Below are 27,604 nucleotides of genomic sequence, written 5' to 3'. Positions count from 1 at the left end.
TTTATTCATAACAGTTGAGAATGAATGAATAATAAATAATGAATAATAAATAAATAAATACAGTGTTGGCCAAATTATTATAATATTTGATCTTTTTGAGAAGTGTGTTGTAATTTTCTCTCTGAATCAAATGATGTCGCCAGTATTTTCACTATTATCACTCAGATTGTGTTGCAAATGTATATTAATATGATTAAGAATTGTTTTTGTATGCTTTTTGCATGGCTTTTTTCTGAAAATAATATTATTTGTGGGGTGACAGTAAGGCATTCAAATTTGGCCTATTTCTGTGTTTTGAAGACAATTTTACAACATGACATTTTCGCTATTTCTGCACACCTTTTAAAACGGTTTGAGCTTATATATAAATAATCCTGCACACGCAAACAAATTCTAACACACAAATTTAGTTTTTGCGGAAGTTTGACGCGAATCTTCTCTGTAACTTGTACGAAAGCGAGAATGGGTAAGAAAAGCGAGATCACGAAAAAAAGGCCAGGTTAGAGTTTTGCTGGAAGAAATGGCTATGACCCAGGTGGAAATTGCTAAGAAACTTGGTGTTTCTCAAGCATTTGTAGGTATTTGTCGAAGGAAGTTGAAAGGCAACCAAGGATTCTCTCCAAAACGTGAAGGTTCGTGCGGCAGGAAACGCCTATCAACATTCAGAGAAGAGGCTGGTCAACATCTGTCTCCATCACAGGAAAGCCTCCTCAAAGCAACTGAAACAGATGTGGCAGGAGCATGGAGTTGCAGCCAGTATAAGGACAGTGCGTCACCGGCTTTTTACAGCTGGTTTGAAGGCATGTCGGCCCTTGAAAAAACCTCTTCTTACGACAACAATGAACAGGAAGAGGTTGGACTGGGTGAAAAAGTATTCTGACTGGACTTCACAAGACTGGTCAAAGGTAAAAATTGCTTCAGAACACATCTGGAATATTTTCAGTAATTTTGTGACAATTATCTAAAATCTAACTAAATAAATAACTGAACACACATTGAATTTTTTTTAAACAGGTTTTTTCGGATGAGAGTTCGATGCATGTCCTTGAGGACCGTGCTCAATTTGTGCGCCAAAGTCCTGGTGAGGAATTCCGTCCGGATTGTGTTAAACAGACAGTTAAGCACCCACTTTCGGTGATGGTTTGGGGTGCCATCAGTGTTCACGGCGTGAGTCGTCTGCACATCGTGGAAGAAACGATGCACCAAGATCAATACATCCAAGTCCTGGAAACACGGCTCCTTCCTCAGTTAAGGGACTGGACTCAAGGATCTCATCAGGATGTCATTTCCCAGCAAGATAATGCCCCTTGCCATACATTCAAAAAGGTTAAGAAGTACCTGGCAGAAAAACAACTCCATTTGCTCGACTGGCCTGGAAACAGTGCGGACATGAATCCCATAGAGAATGTGTGGAAGATGCTGAAAAATAAGCTGCATGAATGCAGGATCACAACCAAGCAACATCTTATTGAACGCCTTCTAGATGTATGGTTTCACGACAAGGACATTAAAAAGTGTACAGAGGACATGATTGCAGGCATGCCTAACAGAATACAGGCAGTGATTAAAGCACGTGGAGGCTGGATAAAATACTGACATTTTGGATGACATTTAGGGTGTCAAGGAAAAAAAACCTTAATTTCCCATAAAACTTTCTAAATATATGTTGAAAACCTATTTGGTTTGTGTTTTACATAAGTAACTACAAATACGAAGAATTGCATGTCATTTATAATGCAGCATATTGGTAATTTTTAGCTTTGAATCGAGAAAAACTGCAGAAAACCAAAATATTATAATAATTTGGCCAACACTGTACATACATAAAGCTTATTAGTTCATGTCATGTCATGAACTACTTATTAATATTGTTTAACAGATACTGTATAACAGTTTTATTGAGCATTTATTGTGGGATCTGATTCAACCTAAAAAAAAAAATTGTCAAATGTACTGAGTGTTAGCTACAGTTGTTAGTGCATCTTATAATTGTTTTGAATAAAAGTAATAATTTAAATTATGTTTCAAATTTCATTCTCATATCTTAAGTGATAAAAAGCATTTATGAATAATTGATAATACCACAAATTACAGTGCAAAGAAACTATTTAGCTTGTTGCTGATCTTGCAGGTTTTGTGTTGCCTGTGACGTGTATTATTTACTTTCCAGAACCCATCATTAACTTCAGGATCCCTGAGGCTGTTATTCTGACAGCTTTTGCTTTTAGTACTCAATTTCCTCCAGCTTTGTGTAAAAGTACTGGACTGAGCATTGCAGGTTGTTCTCTAATGTTTGTTTAAACCCAACTGCACATCTTAATTGTTTTCATTATGATTTCATGTTCTAAACCATCTTGGTAATGGTCACGAAAAATCAAGATCTTTATGCTAATATTGCGTGTGTGAATTTAATTTTTCTGTGATTAGGCTGTTTATTGGGTGTGTGCTGGAAGAACCTGCTCAGGTTCAGAGTGTATTTAAGATCAGACAAATTGTGGTAACTGCTCTCTTGCTTTTATAGTGGTCATTTTATAAAGTGGCAAGTTATATGCAAGTGTTTTTATTGTGATGGTGCATCACTAAAGGAAATGTAACTGCCAAGCTTTTCCTCAAAATATTTCAAGTGGCCAAACACAGGAACTTGACACATCGATTATATAGATTTGGTATTCTGCAGTTGTACTGGTTGTCTTATTAAGTATGTCTTTTATACTCATTTTCCTAGCTTAGCACTGTTGTGTGTGTGTGTGTGCTCAGGAGACATTTGACTGCCTGGTGATAACAGCAAGTCTGACATTACAGATTAGAAGAACTGCATAATAATACAGTCATGAACCGATTTACAGCCAACAGAGTTGAGGCTATTCACACTTAACTGCTGAGGGCCATAGGAAAGCAGTAGGGTAATAATGTTCTAAAATTGCCAAAACCAGATGTAATAATAAATCTATCGTTATTATTATTATTATAATTATTTCACAGGTTCTCATATGTTTTCATGACTCATGAAGGACCCCTTAAGGTTGTTTAGATTGGCAATGCTCCACATGGCTAATTCTTATGTATTCGGCCTGCACCACCTTCCTTACACCAGTATTTCTCAACTTTTATGGTCTCACACCCCAGTTTTGGCTTTTTACATTAATTGAAGACCTAGTAGTAGTAATTGAAAACCAACTGAATGAGGAAACAAGCGCAATTGGTGGTTCTCCTTGGTGAAATAAGCTCACTTTGAAATTGAGAAACAAACCATGCTGTGCTAGCGATTGTTTTGGTGACCCACCACAAACCAGTGACAACGATGCGGATTGCAACCTAGTGGTTGAGAAACACTGACTTGCATGGACCCACCATGCAGCCAGCGAGATGTGAAAAATGATTTGTGCTACTTTGTATTTGCACTTGAAGTACATGCGTCAGTGGCCCACACCAGACCCACAGAGCTTCAAATTCAATGACCTGTACACTTTGTGATCATCATACAGCCAAATGGTTGGTCTCAAATAGAGCTGTAAATTGGTACATGACTGTACTGGCAGCCCATTTTTAATAATTTCTGACTGAGTTGTCAGCATTTGTTGTTTAAGTGTTTTTCTTTGGACAAGTGGAATTGTCCAGTGTATATAGGAGACAAATGAGAGGGGAAAAAAAGAAATAATATGAAATAAACGGGAAAAATGGAACATTTTCCTCTTAAACATTTGTTTCCCATGAATATATGGTTAATTGAAATGCTTTTTTTTTATTATTATTTTCCAGCAATATGTAAGGTTAATAAATGTGTGTACACCTGCTGGTATTCTAGCACTCAACTTCATTGCTATGTGTTTCAGGTGCCCCTGACCCCACAGCAGGTGCTAGTGTAGATGACGAGAATTGCTGGCACTTGGACGAGGAACAGGTGCAGGAACAAGTTAAACTCTTCCTCTCACAATGCGGTTACCATGGATCTGGGAAGCAGCTCAACCTGCTGTTTGCAAAGGTATGTACTGTTAAGGGGAGAGTTAGCTGAAGCCCAGCGAGGAGAGATGTGCCCTCTCAGACTTGCTGTCAGCACTGGAAAATGACATTTTACTGAATTAAATTCAGCACCTGAAATGCCACAATACATCACTAGTGGGAAGAGCTTTTTAAAATTTTAATCCTGGGTTTTTGACCTTCTGTTCATTAAACGCCTGAACGAGTACTGAGCCTCACACAACCACAGGTTTGTTTTCCTGTTCTGTTGCTGAAGATCATCAGTCTGTGCAGCCCCCTGAAGTGACTGAACAAAGTCACTTGATGGATAAAAAAGAAACACACATGACAGGAATCACATTTTCTCCATTAGATGGCTCCCCTAGTTGCACCCGTTTTATCATCAACTGAATGTAAATCTGAATTGTTTTAAACATTTTAACAACATGGGTGAATTATTTTTGATGAAAATCTGCTATGAATGGAACTGGGAGATACCTATAACATATCAATATTTGGTTGACAATTCAGAGAAAATTTCTACGTATTCAAATTAACCTACTGTAAATAATATTCAGTATGGAAAGCTAAAATGTAAAACCTGATGCACTAATTGTTACTTTTACACTGCATGCTTTTGGTTGATTAGTATTGCAATGTTACAATTGACTAAAATAATGCATTACTTTTTATTTCTGTGAGTAAATGATCTGAAAGAATACTTAGACTCCTTCATTCAAGATTGAAGAGTCATACGTCTTTATACTTGGAATCATTTGAACTTTGGCTTTCTGTTGTCTCTCTTTGTGTTTGATAATTTGGTATTCTCAAGTAAACACACAATGTGGCAGTGGAGTGAACCCTGAACATTATATTTAATTTTATTTCTGTGTATTCTTTGACTCTTGTATGTATAACTCTGGCTTTTTACCTTTTTTTTTTTATTACTTTAGTTTGTTTTTTTAAGTTTTTTCCTTTGGTATTTTTTCAAACCTTTACATTGCACAAACATGACTGTATTTTTCATTCTGACTTTCTGAAAATTCCTCTGTTTGTTAAAAGTAAAGCATTTCAATTTTGTTTACAAAATTTCTTTTCTCTGTCCGTGACAGCCTTATGTGCTTTGTGAAAACAGACATACAAGCATGGCTTAATAGTTGGCTTCCTTCTGGTATGGCATGCAGTAGAACCTGACAGAAAAGTCTGACATGTTTTCAATTAAAATTTAATTCCAAGCTTTAGGCCTGTCATGTGATCATTGGTAGTTCCCAAACTCCAATTCTGAAATAGTGTAGGTAACATATTTTTTCTTATTACCACCTTATCTTGGCCTGGGTCCTAGCCAAGTTCTCACATAGTATCAAGTGTATTTCTATATAAGTCAGTTATTTATTTTCTTTAATTATATTAGCAACAATATGGTGTGGGGCACTTGTACAGTAAGTGCCACCCCATCTTAGTACAAAATATGTTAAATTCATGTAATCATAATGGTATTTAACAACCACAGTACAGCAAAAGAAGGTTACTTGTATCCAAAAACATAGAAAACCATATTTAAAGCATAGCCTCACTGCCCCACTGGGTAAGGTGATTATAGGTTCTGTGTCTCTGGCTATGTAGGGGTTTCCCACCACAACCTTCCTGTCTTAATCTCCCCCTTCCATCACTTGTAGTCACTCTTTTTCTCTCTTGTATTCTGACCTCATGGATTTCCTGCCATTTCAGATCTTTTCCCAAGATGCTTCATGAATCTATTCTCCATGTGGCACTAGGAGGTGGCCTTTAAGGTTTACTACTCAAGGTTTACTTCCTGGGAAATTCTGCAATCAGGATTCTTTACTGAAATCCTTGGATCATCTTAAGATCTATCTGGTGTTCCCAGGTATCTCAGCATCCATAAATTCCAGTTTCTAAAGTTAAGGGCAAAGCATCCTTTGTACCTTTCATGCTGCCTACACTGTTCCTTGTGGAAGCTGCTTGTTACCAGCTAGTGCCTTTGTGGAGCTCTGCTGGCATTCTGCCAGTCCCCCATGACCTCTTTCACACTTCATTGCCTATTAAACAAATGGAACATAAACCTAACCACCTTCAATTGTCGTTTACCCACACAAACACTTGACAGGGATCTCAAATCACCAGTGTTGTGTTCTGTTTTTTAAAGTATGAACCCTACCTAGTCCATCCCCTATCATGTGCCAGCAATATGTCCCCACTGATCCTAGCACCTTCTTACCAGCCAGGCAGCCTGTTACAAAATAATACAGCACTCTACTACCCCGAGAAGTGCAATAATACATTCTTATTTCAAGTGCATTCATCATGCGACAGCGATTGCTGATGCATTTTGCAAAGTAATTATTTGGCTTTATTTTGTTGCTTTTAGCATTAGCATTCTGCTGAAACTATATTTTCTGGTTCTATTGTTTCTTGCAAACTAGGTTGTATTGACTTGTCATTCAAACCTCTAATTAATGTTAGTATTTTTCTTCAATCCATATCATCATAGCAGTTTAGCTTATTGAGAATATAGAGCATAATCTTTTGAGAATTTTAAGTGTACTTTTATTTCTGAATAGATAACTTTAGAGGGGGTATTATTTTCAAGAAGGATAGTCATGTGTCATACACATGCATTCCCTATCCTGGTAAACATGTAGGCTGGAGGCATCCTAACTCAGCAAAGGTAGTGCCTCATAAGCCTCTTTCACATTAGCACAATATTTGCCGGGATCAAAGTGGTGATGGATTCATTTTAAGTTTAGGTGGTACTGTGTGTTACAATTTTTATGTATTTCTCATTCTTTATTTTTTTTCAAAATAAAACTTGAGGGAGTAGTTAGGTTGGAAAATGTGGGTTGTAAAATCTCCTTGCTTCTCTGCACAAAACAGGATATCATTCCCTCTTATTTTGTGACACATTTATTCACAAGGATTTGCCCACTAGTTACCTGTTCTCAATAAATCAGAATGATAGGACAGTTGGTTTAAGACAGAAAGCAGTCTTATATACAAGTAATATGAAGAACTGCTGTCAAAGAAGCATAAACCAAAGAACCTACTTCATTTTGTTGCAGTCTGCTTTTCTCATGTCTGTGCATTTGATTACCAGGTGCGAGAGATGCTGAAAATGAGGGACTCCAACGGTGCGCGCATGTTGATGTTGATCACTGAGCAGTTCATCACAGACCCACGCCTTCCTGTGTGGAGACACCAAGGGACCACCATGACTGAGAAGTATAGGCATCTCTGGGATCAGTTAGGTAAATACTCCAAGTACACATTCTTGTTTTGTGTTGTGTTAATGCTTTTTCTGTACTTTTTTTCATATCCCTGATTCACTTTGTATATTCTGAACATGTTGTATTTATTTATTTTTTATTTAACACATTTTTCTTTTCTTATTACTGCCTTTTTTATTGTAATATAGATAACTATACTGTGTGTTCAAATGAGAAAACATGGAGGCACAGGATGATTAAAGTATATAATATTTTTAAATTATACAATGTAAAAGATGTTGCCAAAACTTATAGGCAGTGATATTTCATAAAGTAAAATGTATGTTTTTTTTTTTTGCAAATGATTATTTTTGATTGAGCTCCTGTATGCAATGGTAACATATGGGTAGTATGTTGTGGTTTCACAATTGTTTGAATAAGAAAGTTCATATTCATGCCTTTGATTTATATTTAAATAGTAAAGAATGAGGTACAGTCAGTATCTACTGCAATGAAAATTGCACTGTTGCAGAGCCTGAGCACTGAAGATGCCAGTAGGGGCAGATAAAGGAAAGGAAGTGAAAAATGCAAATCATACCCTGCAGTGTAGAATGAGCTTCTCAGCAAAAGGCATTGCTGATTTGCATTGCATAGAGTTTTGGTACATTTATAGTAATGTAAATGTTTTATGAGGTTAAACATATCCTGGTTACAATGCAGTGCCTTAAATTAGAAGTATTTGTATATTTAGATAATTCACTCAACAAGTAAATCGTCATTATCACTTAGTTAATAAGGGCCTATGAAGTGAAGCAGATGACAGGAAATAGGTACATATGACTCCTGCAAACACAGCAAGAATGATGCCTATTTGATTAATACAAACTGGCTTGCTGCACCACACTGCCTGCCAGCTCTTCAAGCTAGGGACATTTTGTCAATTTTGGCTTGGCATTCATTAGCCAACACAATAACATAAGCTTTATTCCCTCCATGCACCAGCTGAGTAATGATCCTTTCATTAAAACTTAAGCAATGCTTTCTGCAATGCAGGCTTTCAGTGTAATTGAGGGAAAGAATTCAGGAAGTGGCTGCATCAAAAAAAATGCAGATCCTGGGGAAAGAAAACACACGTAAAAATCATAGGTCTGTTCGGATTATCCTTGATGCCTTCAAATTGTGAGTGAGTGTTAAACGTTGTAGAGCCAAGAGGCTGTGTTCTTTAAATAAGTGAACTGTCTTGAGTTGTATAGTATGAAAATGCACTGAAGTAAAAGTTGTTTTTTTCTTTTTTGAAAAAATCTTGCAGGAAAACCTGTACATGGTAAAATGGATTTTATTACTGTAATAAATACTTGTGCATTCATATTCTCATTTATCCATTGATTTATATGGGTCCCTTTTGATTTCCTCGAGTGATTATTCCTGCCTGTCTCAGGGCATGTTGTTAATCATGTTTATTGTACAGGGTGGAGGTTTTTCTGATTTAGCTATAATGGTTAATTTAGGAGTTTTACAGATTCTCCACTAGTGCCAGGAGCAATGAAAAACATACCTAATGTCAATGGTACAGTACGCGACTTCTAGTTGTTGGATATGTCAGACTTGCAACTGCAGTTTCTGTTCTCATCGCTGGACCATGTCAATTTAAATGATTCATATGGTTAAATTACTTAATTTCCACATTTTTCCTCTGTTGCAGTCATCTCTATTATAGTTTCTGTGATCAAATTTGTATTAGTTAAGTAATGGTCACAAGTAATAATAATAGACAGGAGTGAACATTCACCCCACTTGTTTAATCACCTTAGTCCAGTGTGAGCAAGTAAAGCCCTGAGGGGAAAGAAAAAAAATTACAAGAAAATGAGCAAGAGCTCCCCTCAGTAAGAACCTCAGACAGAATTTGTAGAAGTCTGCTAATTTAGGATACAAAAGCTGGGCACACAATTAATTTGTGCTGCAGATAATTCTAATATTGTGAGATTTGCCCAAAGAGAGGGGGAAATTAATTTTGTGAGAGCATACCAAGGTGAAAACAAAAATGGCTTAATTAATCTGTGAAGTGGTTTATTTTGGCTTAAGCAAGATTTTCCTTGCACCTTCCTACCTACCAGTGCCACCTGTAGTTCCTTACCTCAGCTGCGGACAAGAATGTGTCTTAGTTCTTGAGAACTCAGAAAATTTTAAGGACAAGGGAGTATGGAGTATACCTTGTAAGCAGAAACTCTTGTGATGTAAATTTGTATTCTCTTATCTGAAAGTTTTTTTTTTTATTTATTAATTTTATTACAATCCATATAAAGCAATCGAATTTTTACAAAAAGAAAAATTGAGTTAAGAACAGATCGATCCCCACCCCTGAGAGAGAGAGCAAGCCAAACCGCGTAAAATTTTAAGGCTTGTAAACATACCTAAATTAATAAATTCTCTGTGCTTTATGAACTTATTTTAAAATATTACTGATTAGATCCTGCCATGTTTTGAAAAAAGTCTGTACGGATCCTCTAACTGAGTATTTGATTTTTTCCAATTTCAAATAATATAACACATCGGTTTCCCACTAACTTAAAAGAGGAGAGTTTGGGTTCTTCCAGTTTATCAGAATGACTCATTCTTATCTGAAAGTTGACTTGGACAGGTAGATGTGTAGCTACTGCCAGATTCATTCATTCAAGTGTCTTTGTGGGAGAGTAGGTTCGTCTTTTTACTGAAATATCTTTTTTTATTTTATTAGATTTTGTAAATACAGAAATTAATTTCCTTTCCAGAATGTTATACTTCAGAGTGTGTCAGAGGGCACCGTTTGGAGAAGTTGAAATTGAACAAATTTTGCTTCAGGAATAATATCGTATTGTTTTAAACATACTGCAATTAGTCTTCGTGAACAGTTTAAAGAATTGAAATTTCAATTACTCTGCTATGATTGTATGTTGCGATTTACCATATGTTGGATAGGTGACTAATGCTGACCAGAATGACTGAGAGAAGGATTGGGTATTAACTTGCAGGGAGGCTCCGAGTTTTTTTTCTTTTATTCAGTGACATAGGATAATACAGTAATCTTTGTTGAATTAAATATTGCTGTCCAGGGTGTCCTAAAGTGGAAAAAAAACAATTTAATTAATTTATTTGGGCATAGCCCTAAGATAAGGGTGATATCCACATGAAGTAAAGTTTTCAATAACAACTTCAGTTTAAATTAGTTATTATTTTTTTCATGTTCATTGAGTTTTTAGGTAATAATCTTCAGACATGCCAACTTATTTTCAGCAATGGAAGTATAAATCTTAAGAACTGCTATTTATATTACTCTTGGTTTTTACATAAGGAGGCGCAACCCAAAATCTACCAAAATGCACCAATGAACAGTAGATAATGCAGAATCAGTCAAATCAGTACAGATGATATTCGCCAGAACATCAGCTTGGGCAGATTTGTTACTGATGAAATTTAAGGTAAATCATTGTCAGGTGTTACACATTAGAAATAGAACTGCTATATGTAAGTCAAAGGAAAGTATACTTAAGCTTTACAACATACTGGTAAGGGCTCAGAGTACAGTTTCTACTTTTGGTCTCCATATTGCTAAAACAAAAAGAAAACAACAAAGCAGCACTAGATAAAGTACAAAGAAGAGCAACTAGGCTGATTCAGAACTGAAATGTATAAGCTATGAACAAAGACTGAATGAGCTGAACCTCTTTCAATTCAAGAAAACGGAAATTCAGAAGTGGACATGACTGAATTATTTAAAATTATAAAGTGGAATTAGTACACTGGTTTCCAGCTGTTACTTTAAAATAAACTCTTTCCCAAGAACCTACAACACTGATGAAAGCCTGAATCTCCCACTCATTCACTAGTCAAGTGTCCTGTCGTCACTTCACAAGCTTATACCTGTGAATGCATTTCCTCTGCTTGCAGTGTACTTATTTAATAGAATTTTAGCAAAAAAATTATACGTTTTGCATATTGGTAGCAAACGACTGGATTACTTAACATTTCAGCCTTGTGACATAAGAAAGTGAGATTTTTTTCATGGACATTTCAATATTGTTTGCTGTGCTGCAGTATTGGTCTCCAGAGACTTTTATTCAATCAGAAAGTTTGTTATCTCTGTTCTTCAAGAAAACATGAGATTAAAATATTTCTCAGCCACCACTACAAACTATGTGGAGTATTCCTTTGAGGCTGATAACAGTCTTTAAATATTCACTAGCTATGTCATTCTAAAATTACATTTCATTTAGGCAATACCAGGGAAAGGGACTGCTGTTATTTTTACAGCTTGACTATGGAATGTTTTTGCATTATCAATTAAAACTAAGCCTTTTAGCCAAAAAAGTACTTATTGACCATTCTTGTGGGAATGGTTATCCTCTGGCAAAATTGGTTGCATTTACTTGAACAGATTGGGTAAGAAAATGGATTGATGGAATATTCAATTGATGAGAAAATTGCCAAGGTTTCCACAATATGATATTGTCATAATAATTGGACCTTAAAAATATTTTTCTTGTACATATCAGAATGCAACTGAAGCCCTATTGGGTTTCTATTTGTACTGTAAACCTGTCATTGAAATTCATCAGTTTTGTATTTAGATTATGTATTCTTTTGAATATATTCAAATATGGCTTAATAATTCTGGAGATTACTTACTTCTACATTAGCATGTGAGGCACTTGTCACTAGGAGACCATTAATGCGCAGTTTTCACGATAGTTTATTAAATTAATCTAGCATTGATTGGGATTTATTGGGTAATGGCACTGATGGTAAACCAGCAAAATGAGTATTTTTTTGGTTGTTAAATACTGATAAATGTTCTATTTTAATTAGTTACAGGGAAGAAAATATCTTGTGATGCTCCTCATCTTCCTCCTATTTGTTTAAACACTTTTTGGAATGTTTTCATTTGCTTACACTTCATAGTAAACTTTATAGCTGACAAAGCTACCATAAGAGAGTAAATGCTAGGCCTGAATGTGGTAAGCAGTTTTTTCCTCACAAAGTTTTTAATAGAACCATTGTACATGACAGGATGAAAGAGACCCATACTGGAAAGTGCGTGCGCCAAGAAGATCAGATTCTTCCTCTTCAGATGAAATATAAATCGTCCATATCCATTAGAGGGGAGAGAGCATCATATCAGCCAGTTGAAAGAAAGGTTGGATATAGACCATAGAAAGGCCTCTTTTTCCAGATGGAAAGAAGGACTGTTTCTTTATTGACAATTTATTAGACTGTATCCAATCAACTATACAAATAAGGTTTTATAAGCATGTTGAGTTTGAGATTTCAGTAATCTTCCGGTCTCCCATGTTGTGTAATGTAATGCTGGCTGGGGATATTTGAACACATTTACCACTATATATACACGTCTCGTTTGAGTAAGATGTCCATTCTCATATGACAGTGATTGCTTATTAGAACTTCTCTGTCCAGGTTTCTTTTCCCTCTAACAAAAGGTTGTTAATATTTCCCCTAATGATCTATTGAAACATGAACAAATGATTTTGTATTAAAATTTCTGTAGCCATGCTAACACGAGTAGTTGTCATTGCTCCTCTTACATGAACCAGTAAAAATTGTTCACAGGTATTTATATTATCAAAATAAAGAAGGAAAGAGATCAGTGCACCATCTAAGGGATATGAGAAGCAGGGCATTTTTGATTGTGAGCGCCAAACTGTGTAAAAAATAAAATAAAATCCTAAGCTTATGATACAAAAAAAAATAAATAAACACAGTATTTATGTCCCCGATTTATCAGTGATCTTCTTATCCAAAATATTGCAGTACTATGCTGTGTTGACATTTTTTCTATCCGTAACTTTATTTTCCTAAAGAGTAAACACATCTCCAGAATGTTTAATTGCATATTAAATAAATAATTTTTGTCTGAGAATTATCCTTGTGCCAGCACAGTTTATGGTCATTTATGGCATCATTGATCAAATTTGAACTTACCACCTTGTAGTTTCCACTCCCACTCTTCTTCCTTTTCTATAATAGAAAAGTATAAAGTGGATGGACCCCGTTCCTTTACCAGGCTGGAAGAGATGTGTGGCATTCCCTGTCCTAGCCAAGAGGCTGATATGGAGGGCCTGTGTGGCAGAAAAAATAGTGAATGGAAATATGAATGGTGGAGAATCCCAATTGGAATGGCTAGCATTTCCTTACCCAGCTGGGAGGCCAGAAGAAATGAGGGACAGTGCAAGACTGCCTCCCATGTGTATGTCATCCCCCAGTACACTAGGTGGCATCATCTGTTATGGCGAGTACCTGTTTTTGACACCCACCAGGTAGCAGGGGAGTTGTGGTTTCACAGGTCTGTGGTTGCTAACAGGTGGAGCAATTAGGAGGTGTTGTGTTGAATTAAGACACCTTTGAATCCTTGCCTGGAGTCACAGTGGATGTGCTGCATTTGTGATAACTCCTTGTGGCCATAACTGAAATGGCTGGCAATTTACAGATTGTTCTGCGCCATCACTGGAATTTGTGGGTGTTCTTAACTTGACTTCACATAGAAGAATTGATGTTTTAATATTACAACTGATTTACAAAAAGTTTTGCTTGTGGTTGTAGCTGTCGTCTGTACAGACATGTCCATTTTGGGTACTTGCATTTATGTTCTTATATTTTAAAATGCTTTCTAATATTAGAAATGCTTGAAGTACTTACTCCATCATGTATTAGCAACTTATTAAACGATTTACTTTAGCATTCTGTGTGTCAGAAGAGTTAAATACAAGTTGTGCACCTGAACAGTTTTACCTCTGACTGGTGAACCACAACTCTCTTGCATTGTGTGTCTGGTCAAAGTAGAGACTCGGTGATTAGTCTTCAAAGTTCTATTTTAGACTTTACTCGTTGCCCTTAAAATGATAAGGAGATATTAATATGTCTGCTAAATGAAGAGTTTCAACATAGTAGTATGTTCAGCAATTTTGCCTGTAAGCAGTGATGCATTTTTTTTTGCACACATTAGTGAACTGTGAGAAATGGAGCCCAGTACAGTCAAACTGTAATATGACTTTGTCATTTTAATAAAGTTTCCCAGTATTTCTTCCAGGCATATTATACACACAGTTGTTCTTGAATGGGTTTATGCATGCCTAAAAACGTATTTGTATGTGTATATCTGTTTGAGAATTTTAGTTTCAATTTTACTTTCTCTGCTCTCATACTTATTATAAGTTATGGTAGTTTGTCATAATGCATACACATGCATTTTAACACTCTCTTATAATAGCATATTGTAGATAGAGATAGAGGGAACTTTATTAGTCCATAGGCAGAGGTTTGGCTTTTTACAGAATTTCAATAAATAAACAAATATGCACACACACATTTAGATCTAAATGCACACCAGATTGACTAAAAAAGGTAAAGAAAAAATAACTTCTGACTTGGCTTTTACAGTCACAATGAGGCATTACGCAGACGTATTGCTTTTGGCATAAATGAGCCCCAGTAGCGTTTCTTGACACATGTCTGTTGAATAATTTGTTGGCTGAAAGTCCTCAGTGTCAGTGTGTCAAAGAGAGGATGTGCAGCATTGTTCAGAACGACAATCAGTTTTGTTTTAATTCTGTCCTCCACTACTACCTCCAGGGTGTTCAGAGTGCAACCCATAATTGAGTCTGCTCATTTAATTAGCTTGTTGATTCATTGGGCCTCTCCTGAAGTGATGTTACACACCCAGCACACCACAGTGCATAAAATCACACTGGCCATCACAGAGTTGTACAAGATGTGAAGGATGTCATTTTCCAAATTAAAGAAACACAGTCTAAGGAAAAAAGTACCTTCTCTTATATAGTTCCTCAGTGTTATGAGACCAGTCCAACCTGCCATTGATGTAGACCCCCAAATACTTGCAGGAGTGCACCACCTCTGCATCCACTCCTTGAATGGTGACTAAACATAGAGGCTCTTTGTTGTGATGCAAGTCAATAACCAGTTCCTTGATTTTACTGATGTTAAGATGCAGATAGTTCTTTTTGCACTAAGAAACAAAGTTCTCAACTTAACTCTTATAGTTTGTCTCATCCCCTTATCAATACACCACATAAATGCAGAATCATCTGAGAATTTCTGAAAGTGACATGACCTGGTATTGTATGTATAGTCAGAGGTGTACAGAGTAAAGATGTAAAGAAGCACCTGTGGTGCTTCTGTGTTGCTGACATCCACATTAAAAACACAGTCCTTGAGTCTTACAAACTGCAGTTTGCTAGTCCATTACCCCTGATACTACAGGCTCATCTACCTGCATATCCTTTAGCTTACCCATTAATAGGGAGGACTGGATGATATTGGAAGCAATGGAGAAATCAAAAAAACCTAATCCTCACAGTACTGCCAGCTTTGTCCAGGTGAGAAAAAGCCTTGTGGAGCAAATGGATACGTGCATCCTCCACTCCAGTCTTTTTCCGAAAGACGAACTACACCAAAAGACAAATCACCTTATTTCTTTGGAACAGGAACAATGCAGTGGCAATTTCTGGATCTCTAGGGACATAATGAACAAGTGATAGAGGACACCACAAAGCTGGTCAGCACAGGCCTTAAGAACTTGAGGACTAGCTCCATCTGCCATCTGGACCCACGGCTTTTCCTGTGTGAAGCTTCTGCAGTTGTCTTCTCACTTGCCCACACTGATGATCATAGTTAGTGTCGTCACTGGCCATTCCAGTTGAAGTGGTAGGACTGGTTGATGTGGTAGGGATGGAGTGGAAGGACTGGCCATTGGAAGGTGGTGACCGTGGGAGGGAAAATCTATTGAAAAATTGGTTCAGGGCATTAGCTTTATTCACTTCCCCTTCTAGCACTTGAGCTTAGCACTTAAATTTATGTATAAGACTTTGACAATATTTTTATTCATTATCCTGCACAACTTTTCAACACTGATACTGTCCAATTTTGACATTATATAAAGCACATACTCATTTGTTCTTTCAGTGGGAAGTCTGTAAACTTAGAAAATTCCAGTCTAATCAGGTCAATTAAGTTTTTCCACTGCTTGTCACAAAGAAAGTTGTTTAGTAACTACTGGCTGGTTTTGGTTTGATTTAGTTGGGACATTATAACAGTGTTTCTCAACCACCGGGTTGTTACAGGTTATTGTATTAGGGTGCACAAGTGAGTTGCAATTTGGGAGCATGGTATTTACCTCCGTTAGCTTCTGCGCTCATCACGGAAGACTCCCAAGCCAATCTTGACATGCACACTTGTTTCATCAAGAGGCCATCCAAAGCTAAACCCCAACTTATGGTTTATGAATAAACTTGAGAAAGAAAAAATGGGTTGCAAGACCCTAAAGGTTGAGAACCACTACATTATAACATTAAATAATTTCCTTTCTGAAATTCACTTCTTATTTATACAGTGCCTTTCCCAAGGAGCACTATGGTAACCAAATTTAGAGAAAATTACTATTTTAATGTACCTCTTTAAAAGAAAGTTTGCTGGTGCTTGTAAGGCATAATAGCTAAAGTGAAAGTTGCAAGATAAAACTATTTTTAAATGTGCCACTTGCAGCTTCTCTCTGATAAAGATAGTATTTATTCCTTCATTAAAGTATTTATTTAACACTATTTCTTAGATCAATGTACATTACTTAAAAAAGCTACTCTTTGGTTAGACCCCAGTCTTCCACAGCCTTCACTGAGAAATTGGTGTTCAGAAAATGGCAGGATAGATTTTCTCATTATTTAATGAAATTAGCACAAAGGTAATTGCAAGTAAATCAGACTGGTAAACACAGCAGTAGTTCTTACTTCGTTATGCAATTTAAACAAAAAATATTAAAGGCTGGAAGAATGAAATAGCCATTTAGTGAAATCCTAAAATGTGACATATTTCATGGGAATACTATTGAAAGATGTGTAACCCGCTTTATGAAACAAATAAATAAAAAATGAATACACTGCAAAGCAGCCTTTTGTTTCATGCACTGTATAGGGAATGAATCCTCAGACTTGTCAACCATAAACCAAGCCATAATTGGAGCAGCTACTGTTATCAAAGCTGGGCTGTTCTCATGACAGCTTAATAAAGCTGAAACTGTTAAATGAAATCCCCAATGTTTAATCTGATGAAAGCAGTCAGGTAGAAGAATCTAAGATGAGTGTCTCCTGCACAGCGGAGTGACGGAGCCCCAACAGCTTGTCAACACACAGAGATTACTGTAACAGATTTATCATCTCTCCCAAGATATTGGCACCTCCCACTAGAACTAAATTGCTTCTTTGTTCAAATAGTGCACATTTGCTAACGAGTATTTGTTTGCACGTTTTCACAATTTATGTAATATTTTTGTTGATGCTTCAATAAAAAAGAAAGAGAGAGACAATGAAGATAAAGATTTTTACTTTCCTTTTCATTCAGAAAAAGATTAGCTGGAGGCAAACACAGTTTCGTTTGGGAGACTGCAGAAGCCACATGCATCTTAAATGTAGTGCCACTGTTGGCCACACATTGAACAATACAGAGATGACAAGTGCTGAGTCAGCAGCGGCAGGGGCAGCAGCAACAATGACAGGAAAAGTGGATCCATTTTGAAATAATAAAATCTCTGCTTATGTACAAACAAATGCAATAGAGTTTTGTTTTAATGCATTTTGTCAGACCTGGTAAATCTGCTGCTTGATTTTAATCTGCACACACACACACACACACACAAAAAAAAATAGGACAGGGCTTCTCTCTACTGACCTAATTATGCATGAAGCGAGTAATCCTCTTGTTGTATAAACACTAGTCTGCAAAAAACATAAGTTTGGCTCTGGCACCTATTCTTTATGGTCAGAATTAGACATTTTTTAATAATGTGTATTAGAGCTTTTTCTGGAACTGGTTATGCAAAGTGGAAGCATCCATCTATACATTGTAGGATTCACAAGGATTACACATAGCTTATCAAAATGGTAGAGCCATTGTGCTAGTCTAGACTGTATTTAGAAAATGGGGAAAAGCCTTTTGTTGTGCTTTTCCTTAATTGCATTTGGGCTGTCCTAGCATAATTTATACATAAATGTGGTTATTTATTGCAATTCCCTTATATATATACCCAAGACAAATATTAACTGTCTGCATTTGGATATTTAGATAAAAGCAGTCAACTTTTATTTGTTTGTTTATTTTTCTTCCCCTGTTACTGCAGGCAATCTATTGCACTAATCAGAAAGGCAATGTGAAATGCATAGGGAGTGATTAAACTATCATACACAATGCAATCGGCATGAAGCACATGTCAAGTCTAATACATCAAAGTTTAATTCAACAAATAGAATGAATTAAAGCACTGATAAAACATTCTATTGTCATGGACTTGGACAGCCTTGATGAAGAAAACACCTCCATGTTTAAATCTGCCTGGCTTCTGTGAACATAATGCTAAAGTGAACATGTAAGAAAGAAATTTCATAAAAACAAACAGCTGACAGAGTATTGTGCTTTTCTGAAAATTACAGAATGAGTTTAAAAGATAGATTTGAAGGTAGTGTGCAGTACTGGCTAAGAAGCTGCTTTTGAAAGGAAGGAGACGGCAGGACCTCACTGTGTGACCACAGAACAAATTGATAAACACTGCCTGTGCACCATGTTGCATTCAGATCATCGTTATAAATGAAAGCTAGCCTTCTAGTCACTTTCCTAGCTGGTTAATTTAGGAAAAAAGAATTTTGATTGATTGTTGACAGTGTCATCAAACGTTATATTAATTGGTACGCCACAAGAGAAGGTCTGAGACAGCTTGGGAAAATGAACAGGGTCAGCTTGGAGTGAGGAATTGCTCGTCCACAACTTTCAGCCGTCTACCCCATTAGATTGAATTGCTCTTATTGTTTTTAAGCCTTCACATTACATTATTTATTCATCAGAATGTTGACATGTTTAACTGAGCACCTATTCTTCAATTTTAAAATAAGATGTGCACCTGTGAGAAAATCTACCATTGCTGCCAACACTTAAGCCCTCATTATAAGGGCCAGCCAGATACAAAGAGTTTATTGTAAGAATAGTTCTCAAAGAAGATCTCCAGAGGAAAGGGAAACACATTGCTACTGTAAAGCAAGAAGTGGCTGGTGCCTTCACACGACAGAGTTTTCATGAATTCAGAATTTCCCAAATACTAAAAATAGTGACTCGCCCTTTACAGCAAAACACTACTCATTAACTTCTGTTATGCGAAAGGCATAGCACATGGATCCTAACAAGTGCAATGTGGAACACAACAAAAAAAGAAAAACATGCTTATAATCATTCAGTGCTTTGGTTTTCCATTACTTTTTCTGTGCTGCACTGAAGTAAATAGTGGAAAAGTGGAATTGCTTATCATTTTAGTCCTCTTTTTGTAATACCAACCTCATGACCTAAAATGCCTGGTCTACAAGAAGCAGTCATCCTAAGTACACCTGCGAATGTAATGTCTGTTTTTAGAGTGTTTCATATCTTTAAACCTTTATAATTAATCAAGCCCTCTAGCTTTAGCTTGTCAGAATATCACGTTTTGGGTCTGTCTACTAAACAATAACAAAAGAACCTAGTTTAATTTTTGTTGACACATGCATCAGTATCCTAAAGTGTGGTGCATTTCAAAAAAATATTTTGACACTTAATTGCAAATCTCATTTACATCATTATGATGCAACACTTTTATTTCAGTTCAGCTTGCTGTAACCATTCTTTAAATTGATAGCTTTATCCATTTCTGACTTTTGGTGAATATCTGGACCAGCTTCCCCTATGCCTTTCTGTCTTGGACAGAATCCCTTAAATGCTGCAACCTCATGATTGTGTCATTTTTGATGGTATCCATCCAGTATGTTCTTTGTCATCCTAGTCTCCTTGTTTCACTGATTTTTCCAAGCAGAGTTTCTTTCTTTGAACCATCGACATGCCTCTCACATTCAAAATAAATCAGTCTTAGCACGGTGATCTTTCCTCATAGATTGACGTCTGTTTTGATGTGACTTTGATCTCCTCTGTTCTTAAATTTAGCCGTCCTTGGTCTGCACAGCTTTCTCCAGAACCATATTTCAAACACATCCATCTTGTGTCTGTCTGCCATTTTCAAAGTCCAGCTTTCACAGCTATACATAGTGATGGGGAACATAATGGCAGGGACAATTCTGCATTTAGCTGCATCATTTGACCTCAGCACCTGATTCAACACATTGGTCAATTTTGGATCAAATGAAAATAAATAATTAAATGCATGCAATTTCTTCACTGTTTATTTTTATCTTCATCTTTTTTGGTTTAAATTAGTAGTACTAATTAATTAATAATGTTACTCATTGCTTAACAAGGGATGGGCATTGTATAGCTGTTAACAGCACTACCTGACATGTGTTATGGGTCATAGGCCCACACTGTCTTTGTGCAGTTCAAATACTCTCCTTAATGTTTTGTGGATATTCCTCAGGTGTTCTAGTTTGCTGTACTATCTCAAAGACAGAGTATTGGCACCTTTCATGATTTTATACTATTTTGAATTTTTCATATTGAATGCATCGAGGACTAATAGTGTGAAAAAGTAATTACCCCCTAGTTACATGAACTCAAATAAGCGCGTAATTAGAGTCAACTGATTGAACAAAGCCAGGCTTAATTTGTACCAGCCTGTCTCAATATAAACCTAATTTATTTTGACCCTTACCTTCAAGGTTAAGCTGGCAATAATAAAATTCAACAAGCACACCAGTATCACAAACAAAGAAAATTCTTGAGAAAAAAAAAACTTTTGCTTTTGGTCAGTCAGAAAAGTGCTGCAAAGCCAATTCTAAGGCTCATGGACTCCATTCAACTATAGTGAACCTTAATCTTCAAATGGAAAACACTTGGGACGGTAGCAAATCTTTCCAGGGGTATCCTGCCTGCAAACAGCACAGTGTAAATATTATCCATAAAGTCTCATAGGGTCCTAAAAAATTCTGAAGCACTGTTGGCTTTTCTTGCCTTTGCCAAACTCAGTGTTTCTGACTTTACAATCAGAAACACACTGGGCAAAAGTGGTCTTCATTGGAGAGTAGCAAGATGACAGCATGTTAACCAACAAGAACATTAATGCTCGTGTCTTATTTACCAGGAAGCATAGGGATAATTACCCTGTCCCTTTGAGTGAATGTTCATGGGACAGATCACACAAACATGTGATTTCTTGGATGACATGGGTCTCATTTTTTCAGGCGTAAAATACAGCATTTCATTAGTAAGAACATTATACCAACAGGCTGTATGATCTGGCATAATTAAATGAATCATAAATCCTCAGAAACGTCTTACAGAGAAGCTCAGGTCATCTGTGTGGGAGTTGAAGCTGAAGCTGGTCTGGCATGTAGTAAAATGCAAAAATAAGTCTACATCAGAATGAATAAAAAAAAGCAACGTTAAAGTTCGGGACTGGCTTAGTGAAATGAGCAGTTCATGCTTGAAACCCTACCACTGTCACTAAAGTAAAAAACAGGTCTGCCTGAAATTCCCCCCAAAGCAATGTGAAACACTAATTGTATAAGGCATTTTGTTACATTCACTGCAGCTGAAGCCGTCTGTTACTTTTTCACAGTGTACCAGTACTATGCTGGATAACATTTTTCATTCAGTAAAATATTCAAATTGCTTGTTAATTCAAGTATCCTTTATTCAATATTAATTATGTTTGTAGACGTGTCAAAATGTACAATAACTGAGGAAAATTTTGGGGGATTTTTTTCACAGTACTGTGTGTTAGATTAAGTGGGAACTCTACTTGGGCCTGGTGTGACCTGCAATGAATGCACTGGCCTTCCATTCTTAGTTGGTTCCTTTCTCAACAATTTGATGCTTAGACTTCCCTTTGATGAAAGATACTGGTTCAAATTATGGATGTTCAGAATGTTAAATTAACCATAATGTCAAAGCACTGTGTAAAGTAAGAATTAAAAAAGGGAGCGAAGAACATTGTTAACCATCATGTAATGTGGAATTAATTGATACAGAAAAGTGCTAAACTAAATCCCTTCTCAAGCACATCTTAATTTTTTAGGTATGAAATACCAAATGCAGCATCACAGAACAAAAATGCTATGAGGATGAGCAGAAAACACATTTCTGAGTACAAAACAGTGACAACTTGTAATAGTGAAATTCCCTTTGCCTGGTTCAACGGAGGCTTTGTTAATCTACAAAGATTACTCATTTATACCAGCAGTCTTTTGTGTTTACTGTCACTAAGAACTGTAAGGCATGTGACACATGAAAGACACTTAGATTAGATTGCAAGAACAGATTTTCAGAATAATTCACAACACGCATGTAATTGTATTGCTCCTAATTTTTGTTATTTCAAACAATATTTTCTTGTCTCAAAAAACTTTTGTTTTAAGATTGATTGTAATGGACATTTTTTCAGATTTTTGTAGAATACTTTTCTTCTGTTAGGTATGAATTATGCCTTTATACATTACAGTACCTACAAGTGCAGCATTTCCATTATATCGGCATGAGACACAAAGTATCTGATTCTTTATAAATAGTATTGTGATGAAAGGGGAAAGAAATAATATGGAACCTCTCTGTAAAATATACATAAGCCCAATACATGTATTCACATGGATAGCATGTAATAGGTTTATGGGACTTTTTTTTTTCTTCTTCAACAGTACGGTTCCCCAAAAACTCTGGTAATCTCTGTTTATACATAGGGAAGTTACATTTTTTTTAAATATACGGAATAGTAACAGTTCTGATTTGAAAACTGTAAGCTCTTTTGTAACTGGATTTTAACATTTTTTACATTAATATGATAATTGAATTAATTTAATTCTAATGTAGAATGAAGTAAATTGCTCATGGTACTTATTAATGTTTTGAATTGTCAGATAATTATCCTGATTAAAGGGAACAATGAACATATTTGCAAGAAGGTAAAACTGCTATTTTACTTCATTTTTAGCACAAAGAAAGAAAAAAAATTAAAAGAAAAATGAATTGCACTTTAGAACTGGTGCAGTGTAACACTTTCTGATTTCTTGTTCTGAAAAAAAGAAACCCTGGAAAGCTTTGTAAAAAGACCTGTACTTCTCACGCCTTTCATTTTAATAATATTACTGTTAATAGGAAATGTGGAATGTGAAAATTATGTCCGAGTGGCTTTTTGCACTGAATACAACTGTTAGGCAGCTGCATCAGGGTAAATTCTCATTCTTTTGCTGCAATTTGCGAAAGTGCAAATTATTCTTCTATATGTGTTCTTTGTTTAATGTATTAAAAAATAATATTCCTTAAACTCTGCCTTGGTAAAATTACTGCTGCCTACTTTCAGTTTTCTAAAAATTCGGATCATTTAATGACCGCATGGTGGTAAGGTGGTTAGCACTGCTCCCTCAAAACTCCAGGGACCTGAGCTCAATTAAAGCCCAGTCACTGTAGTCTGTATCTTCTCTCCTTGCTATTTTCAGGTACTCCAGTTTCCTTAATAATAATAATACATTTTATTTATATAGTGTCTTTACCATGATCAAAGCATTTTCTATGTGTTAAAAACATGACAAGAAAAAGTGGCTTAAATGGTGACCTGAATGGTTATTTTACAGAAGTTGAATTCTTTTAAATAAATGTTCCAAAGTCACTCTGCAAACAATTATGTGTGCGTGTGTTTACATCTTGCCTGAAGAAGTCCTGAGTTGCCTCAAAAGTTTGTTTATTGTAATCTTTTTAGTTAGCCAATAAAAGGTATCATTTTGCTTGACTTCTCACTATGAACAAGATAAAAGGACAGCTAACTTGTAGTAAATCATTCAATAGAATATGAAAGATACAAACTTAAAACTCCACAACTTATCCCACAGTCCAACCTATGCTGACTTTTATATGATGCAAAGAGAAACCCTTTGTTCTGTGATAACAATACATAGTTTAGATGTGTACATACTGTGTATCTGTATATAAACATGTATGTATGTATATATGTGTGTATATATGTACTTTATATATACACATTTACTTTATATCTGTGCATACATACATATGTACAAAACTGGTTTTACATTTTATATTAAAAAATAGAAAATTATATAGAAAAAAATACATAAAAATAATTTCCTTCACATAATACAGTCGGTTTATTCTACCTTATGGTATATTTAAAGTATAATTGTGAGGTAAGCATATTTTTTATCATCACAGCTTTATTGCCTTTATCTAATAGCTGAAAAATATTTTTTTACTCCTCCTAGTTGACAAGGCATTAGATAAGTGGATACTTTAAATCATTTCTTCTGTCCTCATTAACATATGTTTTATTTTAAATGATTAATTACAAAGAAAACAGTTTATACTTTTAATTCTTCCTTGGATCACTATTGTAGTTGGACTTTTCTCTCATTCAAACAGAAAAAAAATATCACTAGTGTATTAAAATTTTCAGAATGGTGTTATGTTAAGTTTACACTCTGCAGACGTTATGTTAACATCATTGAGGTTGGAAATTTAATGAAACAGGCCCAGAATTTAACAAATATTTACAAACAAATGCACTTTACAAATTATGACACCAATCTCCATCCTCCCTGCCACTTTTGTATCCATAATTTCTAATATATGAAGCTGAATGTACATTTTTCCAGTATGAAATCCACATTACTAAATCCATCCAAATTTTGCACAGATTCTTCATTTGTATAAAGGAAGGCCGTAGGCTACGTTTCATTTTTGAAATGTTTTCTCTCTGAGAACTTTATTTAGTGACTAGACCTATGTTTGTCAAAAGTAGTAGGAAGCATTTTTAGAACAGGTATGCAAAGTTGCTCCCAATGGTGGGATTACTTATAGAAATTTTGGTTTGGTTTGGGGCCAGATGTATCCCCATGTGAATTTATTTAGTGACCCCACGTGCACTTTACTCCACCCCACTGCACAAGATACTCCTGATAGTCCCCTGATAGTACTTGAATGTCCTTCTTTATATGAAACGATCAAATTTCACTGCTTCTTAGATAGGAAGGATAAAGGAGGTACTAGCCAACCTTTAGACATCAACTGTTGAAACTCCCACTCAGTAATTTTAACACTCATCTTTGAACTGAGAATATAAACCATTTTTTCCTCTTGGGATTAACATAGTGTACCAAATACCAAAATAAGTCTGGCCTTTACAGCTTAGTATTGGCATCTTTGTTTACAGCCTAAATATGGTATATTTATGCATTTATTTTTTGTTTATTCTAACTAGGTGCCCTCTGGATGTGCATAGTCTTAAATCCTCACTGCAAGCCAGAACAGAAGGCAGGCTGGCTGAAACAGCTGAGAAAGTGGAACAGTGTAGATGTTTGCCCCTTGGAAGATGGAAACCATGGAAACGATCTGCCCAATTTAACCAATGCCTTGCCTCAGGGTGCGAATGCCAACCAAGGTGAGCTGGTCATGACAGGCATATGTCATCAGTCTTTAATTTGTACTGCTTTTGTTCTCTCTTGAAGAAGCATTATTTGTATTCAAGCCTATATCTAGTCCTGGCATGAAAAAGCATTGGCAAATACTGTTAAGCATTAATTTCTCCAGTAAACGGTGGCATCAAAAAATCAAGACCATTCTTCATGAAGATATAATTGGTGTTCTGTTCTATCTGATAAAGTTATACAGAGTATACTAATAGGCAATTACAAAAAATTTGGGGTGGGGGTGGGGTGGGGGGTTGGGGGCTGTGGTATTTTGTCACTGCTAATTTTTTTATGGCCCAAACAATTCTTTTACAGGTAGTGATATATTCTGTTATATTTTCCGTTTGGTGCATGGACATTCTTCTAATAGCAGAAAATGATGTAATTGAATTGATAGTGCTTAGAAAATCTACCCTCAGTGCATCAGTATATTTTTTTTTTATTTCTAAATACCATTTTTAAATCCTTGATGCTCAAATATGTTCATCTCACTGTACAATACTGCATAATAAAGACAAAAAACAGATTTAATATGAAAATGGAAAGAAAATATACCCATGTGGCAGGAATCTAAAATAATAACACTTCTGACACTGCACATGTTTGCTCTCTGCATGGCCAGATTCAGGAAGCAGGCCTCACCGGACTGTTTTCACACGAGCCATTGAAGCGTGCGATCTCCATTGGCAGGACAGCCACTTACAGCACATTATCAGCAGTGACCTCTACACCAACTACTGTTACCATGACAACACTGAAAATTCACTCTTTGACTCTCGTGGTTGGCCCCTGTGGCATGGTAAGTGGCCCAAATAAGTATATATTTTGATTACTACTATAATTTTTCAGTCTGTTTTTTATTCTTGAATTACGTTTCAGTAAGTACAAAGATGATGATGTTTGATGATGATATTCGTTAATTAGAGGCAGTGATGGTTGTAATGCGTAAGAGCAGTGGAAAGAAAAAAAAAACAATTCCCATTTATTAGATGATTCATTGTTTGACTTCTGTTGTACTATTTGTCTTTTGTCAGGGTCTTAAGGATAATAATTTTTAGTTATTGATGACAGATTCTTTTTTGTATGAGGAACTGGCACATATATTGCACTTGTGTCTCAAAATATTTTTGATAGATTTAATTTATGTCTGTTATGTGTAATTACTTTTATGGTTTATAAAGTTTACATTAACAATCACATTACAATTTTTTTTTTTTTTATAGAACATGTCCCTACAGCTTGTGCAAGGGTGGATGCACTGAGATCTCACGGTTATCCAAGAGAAGCACTGAGGCTAGCAATTGCTATTGTTAATACTCTCCGGCGGCAGCAGCAAAAGCAACTAGAGATGTTCCGTAGACATAAAAAAGGTAGGCAAAAATGAAGCAAGTCAAAACATCAGTATTCAGAATCAGACATACTGTAAGAGGCATTATTTTCTGAAAGTTCTGTTTTTATTCTTAACTTCGCTACAAAAGTGGTAATTAAGTATTGGGCACAGTAATGTTTGAAACATCAATCTATTTTCACTTCAGCTTAACTTAATGAAGCTACTCAGACTTTAGCCAGCACACTCCCTGGACCAGCAGGCCTGACTGATCTTTTTTGTTTCCCTCCCTTCTCACGAGCCAAAAAAAACAAAACAAACCTAAGCACATGTACTTCCTGTTTTCATAACTTGTCTTTACATATTTATATTTTGCACTGTTATGTAATTTATAAGTAAGTCCTAGCAGCTACAGTCTATATATATATATATATATATATATATATATATATATATATATATATATATAAATATCAGTTGCAGTAATGCTAAGTAATTTCATGGCATTGTTTGAAATTAAATTATTTTCTTTATAGCAAACAAAAAAAACCTCTTGAGAACAAAAAATACAATCTAATAAATTATATTCAGATATAAAGAGCTTGCAGCGTATTAAACAACAAAAAACAAACACTTGCAATTTCCAAAGGAAAGGAAAGCAAACAATG

General features: G+C 35.7%; 1 protein-coding gene across 1 annotated transcript in view; it reads left to right on the top strand.

Annotated features, from left to right (window-relative positions):
- Positions 1–27,604, top strand: part of zswim6 (zinc finger, SWIM-type containing 6) — a 225,317-nt gene that overhangs the window by 148,996 nt on the left and 48,717 nt on the right. The window contains exons 3-7 of the mRNA XM_039758708.1: positions 3,834–3,982; positions 7,070–7,220; positions 25,402–25,581; positions 26,232–26,408; positions 26,833–26,979. Coding sequence (XP_039614642.1) covers positions 3,834–3,982; positions 7,070–7,220; positions 25,402–25,581; positions 26,232–26,408; positions 26,833–26,979 — 804 coding nt within the window. The remainder of the gene's footprint in view (positions 1–3,833; positions 3,983–7,069; positions 7,221–25,401; positions 25,582–26,231; positions 26,409–26,832; positions 26,980–27,604) is intronic.

Source organism: Polypterus senegalus, chromosome 7 (assembly GCF_016835505.1).
Source record: "Polypterus senegalus isolate Bchr_013 chromosome 7, ASM1683550v1, whole genome shotgun sequence".
Classification (NCBI taxonomy): domain Eukaryota; kingdom Metazoa; phylum Chordata; class Cladistia; order Polypteriformes; family Polypteridae; genus Polypterus; species Polypterus senegalus.
The sequence above is the reverse complement of the archived record's forward strand: the minus strand, read 5'-3'. Positions and strand labels throughout refer to the sequence as shown.